The sequence below is a fragment of the Mandrillus leucophaeus genome, unplaced genomic scaffold (genome assembly GCF_000951045.1).
Source record: "Mandrillus leucophaeus isolate KB7577 unplaced genomic scaffold, Mleu.le_1.0 Scaffold280, whole genome shotgun sequence".
In the NCBI taxonomy this organism is placed as follows: Eukaryota; Metazoa; Chordata; class Mammalia; order Primates; family Cercopithecidae; genus Mandrillus; species Mandrillus leucophaeus.
Genome location: NW_012102921.1, coordinates 46,743 through 52,878, shown reverse-complemented (window position 1 = coordinate 52,878; position 6,136 = coordinate 46,743). Strand labels below are relative to the sequence as shown.

The window sequence follows — 6,136 nt, the reverse complement described above, 5'->3', positions numbered from 1 at the left end:
TTTTTTTTTTTTTTTTTTTTTGAGGCAGGATCTCACTCTTGTCACCCAGGCGGGAGTATAGTGGTACCGTCATAGCTCATTGCAGCCTCGACCTCCCCCGATCAAGCGATCCTTCCACCTCAGCCTCCCAAGTAGCTGGAACTACAGGTGCGCATGCCACCATACTCAACTAAGTTTTTTGGTCTCTCTTTTTATTTGTTTATTTTTTTTCTGTAAGACAGAGTTTCGTTCTTGTCGCCCAGGCTGGAGTGCAGTGGCACGATCTCAGCTCACCGCAACCTCCACCTCCCAGGTTCAAGCGATTCTCCTGCCTCAGCCTCCCAGGTAGCTGGGACTATAGGCATGCACCACCACACCCGGCTAATTTTGGGTTTTTTGTTTGTTTGTTTTTTGTTTTTTGTTTTTTTGAGACGGAGTCTTGCTCTGTCGCCCAGGCTGGAGTGCAGTGGCCCGATCTCAGCTCACTGCAAGCTCCACCTCCCGGGTTACCCATTCTCCTGCCTCAGCCTCCCGAGTAGCCGGGACTACAGGTGCCTGCCACCTTGCCCGGCTAATTTTTTGTATTTTTAGTAGAGACAGGGTTTCACCGTGTTAGCCAGGATGGCCTCGATCTCCTGACCTCGTGATCTGCCTGCCTCAGCCTCCCAAAGTGCTGGGATTACAGGCGCGAGCCACCACGCCCGGCCAAATTTTGTATTTTTTTTTAGTAGAGATGCGGTTTCTCCATGTTTGTCAGGCTGGTCTCAAACTCCTGACTTCAGATGATCTGCGTGCCTTGGCCTCCCAAAGTGCTGGGAATATAGGCGTGAGCCACCATGCCCGGCCCGTTTTTGGGTCTTGAGTAAAGATATGGTCTCACTATGTTGTCCAGGCTGTCCTTGAACTGCTGGACTCAGACCATCCTCCTGCCTCGGCCTCCCAAAGTGCTAGGATTACAGGCATGAGCCACCACACCTAGCCAGGAAAAATTTATTTCTTGTTTCAAAGAAATGCCTTCCTCAATTTCCCCATCTGTGAAATGGGGATTGGGACACCTCTGTACCAGGGTGGCTGTGGCAGTCTATTTGAGGGCCACTCTAATGCCTGGCAGTGGGGAGGGAATGGAGAAGGCGTCAGGAAATGCTGGGGCCACTGACTGTCCTTCTTCTGGCCCCCAGGCCTCCAGGCCCAAGGTCAGCATCCCACTGTCAGCCATCATTGAGGTCCGCACCACCATGCCCCTGGAAATGCCAGAGAAGGACAACACGTTCGTGCTCAAGGTGAGGTCTCACCCCTAATCCCAGAGATCCTCCAGCTGCTCCAGGCCACCTCCCCTTTGGGTGCTACAGTTCCATAGGGGAGCAAGGGGAAGAAGCCTAAGGCAGGACGGTAGTGGGAGGGAGCCCTGGTGTAGCGGGGGGTCCCCAGACCCTATGACAGATGCCTAATACATAGCTAAGACTTGAGTCTCGGCTCCACAGCCAAGTGCCCCAGGCGTTGCCCAACATCTGGGCCCCTTGCTCCCATTTACCCCTGGGCCTGGGCGAAGCTCATCAGTTTCACTTCCTGCCCTCCCTTCCCCCACTGGAGCCAGCACACACCCACCCCACTGGTGGCCAGCCGGCAGCAGTTATGCAAATGTTCCCGTCCCAGGGCACTGGAGTGTGGGAACCAGGCGGTCTCCCACAGAGGGCACAAAGGCATTGAGGGTGGGCGGGGAAGCACCCCGGTGGGTCTAGAGGCAGCCCATCCTTTTCCCAGGCCCCACACCGCACGCCAGGGTGGCCTGCAGGGGTTTCTGAGGACACGACTCCAGGCTGCCAGAGCTGTGGTCCCTGGGACTCCGCAAAGGATCAGAGGGTGTTGATGAAGCAGGGTCCCCCTGGGATGCCTGGTCCCACCCACTCACCCTGCATGAAGCCCCCACCCTCTTCTCCCGGCTTCTGGTTGTGTTTGTGTTTGTACCCGTTCCCATTTGTTTAGTCACGACTTGCTTTTTCGTTTAATGAATGTTTACCAACCCCGGACCCTGAGTCATGCCAGGCTAGGGGCTGGGGACACAGTCCCTGCCCACCTGGTACCCTCTAAACTGCCGATCGTGCATGACAGCCCTGTGGCAGAGGGGCTCGCCTGCCTCAATTTCCCCATCTGTTCAAAGAGGGATTAAAGGCAGTCTCCGAGAACCCACCCAACTCTGTCATCCTGGGAGTCCAACAACTACATTGTTTGGTTTTTTGTTTATTTGTTTGGAGATGGATCTCACTCTGTCCCCCAGGTTGGAGTGCAATGGCGCAATCTTGGCTCACTACGACCTCCTCCTCCCAGTCTCAGGCGATCCTTCCATCTCATTCTCCTGAGTAGCTGGGACCAAAGGCACATGCCACCATGCTTGGCTAATTTCTGTATTTTTGGAAGAGACGGGGTTTTGCCATGTTGCCTAGGCTGGCCTCGAACTCCTGAGCTCAGGAGATCTGCCCGCCTGAGCCTCTCACAGTGCTAGATTACAGGTGTGAGCCACCACGCCCAGCCCAGCGACTACATTTTGACAGAGGCACACCACCGGAAGCCGACAGCACGGGACCTGGGTGTCCCAGAGACCTGGGTTCAGGCCCTGGCCCTGCCACTGGCTGCTGTGGGACTTTGAGCAAGTTCCTTGGCCTCTCTGAATCTTGGTCTTCTCATCTATAAAATGGGAGAAATGGCTTCCCTCCCTCACAGGGCCGTTGGGAGGAGTTGAGCAGAGTGCAGGGTTATGCTCTGGGCCTGGCCCCAGCAGGGATGTCCCCTGCCCTCTTCCCCTTCAGAGGCTGCATATCTCAAGCACATGGCCATGCTGGTAGAACTCCAGGCACTAAGACGTGCAAGGCACCCTACTCAGTGTGCCTCTCCACTCAACTTGAACCTCATCCCTGCGGTGCCAGGGCATGGGCTGGGGATGCTGGGCCACCCATCCCTCCCCCCACCAGCATGGCCCCCTCAGAGGCTGCGTCTCCAAGGCAGAGGAGCTGAGATCAGTGAGGCGGGACATATCCCCAGTGGGGAGGCCCAGGAGGGAGGGAGCACAGAGTGTGAGCTGCAGGCTGTGCCACCGGGTCCCTGGCCTGAGTTCCGGGTGGTGCCCGACGATGAACCCCACTGTCTTTCCTGCTGCTTATGCCCTTGAGCCCTGCTGTGGGAGTGGGAGATGAGCCATTTGAGCCATTCTGGCCCTGTGTCCTGTAGTCCAGAGCCTGTCTGCTGACCGTGTTCTGGACTCCCGGCCACCTTCCTCCCCAGGTAGAGAATGGAGCTGAGTACATCCTGGAGACCATCGACTCTCTGCAGAAGCACTCGTGGGTAGCCGACATCCAGGGCTGCGTGGACCCCGGGTGAGTGTCCAAGTGGCCCAAGGATGGGTGGACAGGCTGGGTGTGTCCTTGGTCCAGCCTTCACCAGAAGCAGCTTTCTAGCAGGGCGGGAGCTCAGCTTGAGAAACGAGCAATTCAATGTGATTCAGGTTGGTGCCAGCCAGGATCACCCTCCTTTAAAATACCCGCTACCTCCAATCCCCAGCAGGCTCTGTGAGGCCTGCTCTATGGGGCCAGGGCCTGGGGACCTGGAAGGAAGTTGGACCAAGTCTTGTCTTCACCTCAGGAGAGCCTCAGAGCACTGGGAGTTGGGCAGAGATGGGAGTGAGTCCCCAAAGGGCTGGGGGCCTGGTGCAGTGGCTCACACCTGTGACCCCAACACTTTGGGAGGTTGAGCTGAGCTGGGAGGACCGCTTGAGCCCAGGAGTTCAAAACCAGCCTGGGCAACATAGCCAGACCCTCCTTTTTTTTTTTTTTTTTTGAGACAGGGTTTTGCTCTGTTGCCCAGGCTGGAGTGCAATGGTGTGATCTTGGCTCACTGCAACCTCCGCCTCCGAGGTTCAAGGGATTCTCCTGCCTCAGCCTCCCGAGTAGCTGTGATTACAGGTGCCCACCACCATGCCCAGCTGATTTTTATATTTTTAGTAGAGATGAGGTTTCATCGTGTTGGCCAGGCTGGTCTCAAACTACAGACCTCAAGTGACCCACCCACCTTAGCCTCCCAAAGTGCCGGGATTACAGGCATGAGCCACTGTGTGCAGCCAACCCTGTCTCTTAAAATAAGAAAAATAAAAAGAGCTGGAGAGAGGCTCCTAACCCAGCTCTGGGCTCAGGGAAGGGTTGCTGATAGGTGTGCTCACCTAACCCGAGGCTTAAATAAAGAGTGGACCAACGCTAGGCAGAGGAGGATGGGAGAAGGCAGAGAGAACAGCCCAGCAAAAAGAGTGGAAACGGAACTGGGCACGGTGGCATGCATCTGTTATCCCAGCTACTCTGGAGGCTGAGGCTGGAGGATCGCTTGAGCCCAAGATTTGGAGGCTACAGTGATCTAGGACTGCACCACTGCACTCCAGCCTGGGCAAAAGAACAAGACCCTAACTCTTAAAAAATAATAATAAAAATTTGGGCAGGGCTAGGCGCAGTGGCTCACACCTGTAATCCCAGCACTTTGGGGAGCCGAGGCAGGCAGATCTCCTGAGGTCAGGAGTTTGAGACCAGCCTGGCCAACATGGTGAAACCCCATCTCTACTAAAAATACAAAAATTAGCTAGGCATGGTGGCGGGCATCTGTAATCCCAGCTACTCAAGAGGCTGAGGCAGAAGAATCGCTTGAACCCGGGAGGCAGAGGTTGCAGTGAGCTGAGATTGTGCCATTGCACTCCAGCCTGAGCGACAGAGCCAGACTCTGTCTCAAAATAATAATAATTTTAAAAGGTGTGGAAGTGTACAGGCACCTGGGACTTGCAGGGAACATCAAGGCCTTTGGGGTAGCCAGTGAGGAGGAGGTTTTGATGAGAGCTCAGGAAACGGGTAGGTCAGGGACAATGGGAGCCATGGTGGGTAATAAGCAGAGGGCACTTACGGTCAGCTGTGAACAGGAAGAGCAGCAAGAAGGTTGGCTCCACCGTCCAGGAGAGATGCCAGGCCAGGAGTAGGAGGGACAGGCAGCCTGAGACGCTGAGCAATTGGCAGCAGCTCTGCTGGCTAATGGGGTGAGCCAAGCCCCCGGGGGAAGGGCCGCTGCTTTCTAATTAACAGCTTCATTTAAAGAAACACAATTAAGGTCCTGGGCGCCTCCCAGGCCCTGATCCACAAAGTGGTTGGAATCCCTCCTCCGCCGCCCTCCGGGCCATCTGCTCTGCAGACTCTTTCCCTAGCCCCTGTGAAGGTGAACCTCACTTGGTGGAATTTTCGAGCTGGCAGGGTCCCAGACACCTCGTGTCACAGACGGGGCGAGAACCCTTCCCACCCTCTGAGGGTCTCCACGGGATCCTAGGAGGAGCCCAGCCCCTCAGGGATAGTGGGCAGGGATCATGAGCCCTCAGCGGGGACTGTACCCACTTGGTGGTATCCGGGCCACGAGAGAACCTTCCCCTTGGCTGTCTGAAGTTTCAGTGGAAAATCAATTTTGCAAAAGGCAGATAAACAAGAGAAAAGACATACAAATTTATTTATTTTTATTTTGTTATTTTATTTTTTAGAGGTAGGGCCTTGCTCTGTCGCCCAGGCTGGTGTACAGTGGTGCAATGAAGCTCACTGCAGCCTCGACCTCCTGGGCTCAAGCGATCCGCCTGCCTCAGCCTCCCAAGTAACTGGGACTATAGGCACATGCCACGAGGACTGGCTAATTTTTTTTTTTTTTTTTGAGACAGAGTCTTGCTCTATCATCCAGGCTGGAGTGCAATGGCACAATCTCAGCTCACTGCAACCTCCACCTCCCAAGTTCAAGCAATTCTCCTGCCTCAGCCTCCTGAGTCGCTGAGATTATAGGTGCCTGCCACCATGCCCAGCTAATTTTTGTATTTTTAGTCGAGACAGGGTTTCCCCATGGTGGTCAGGCTGGTCTCAAACTCTTGACGTCAGGTGATCTGCCAACCTCATCATCCCAAAGTGCTGGGATTATAGGTGTGAGCCACTGCACCCAGCCTAATTTTTTTTTTTTTTAAGAGATGGGTAATCCCAGCACTTTGGGAGGCCAAGGCGGGCGGATCACGAGGTCAGCAGATCGAGACCATCCTGGCTAACACGGTGAAACCCCGTCTCTACTAAAAATACAAAAAATTAGCCGGACGTGGTGGCAGGCGCCTGTA

General features: G+C 55.0%; 1 protein-coding gene across 1 annotated transcript in view; it reads left to right on the top strand.

The window, feature by feature from the left end:
- Window positions 1-6,136, top strand: part of SH2B2 (SH2B adaptor protein 2) — a 37,515-nt gene that overhangs the window by 20,676 nt on the left and 10,703 nt on the right. Inside the window, exons 4-5 of the mRNA XM_011985212.1 lie at window positions 1,158-1,259; window positions 3,256-3,347. Of these exons, the coding sequence (XP_011840602.1) occupies window positions 1,158-1,259; window positions 3,256-3,347 (194 nt within the window). The remainder of the gene's footprint in view (window positions 1-1,157; window positions 1,260-3,255; window positions 3,348-6,136) is intronic.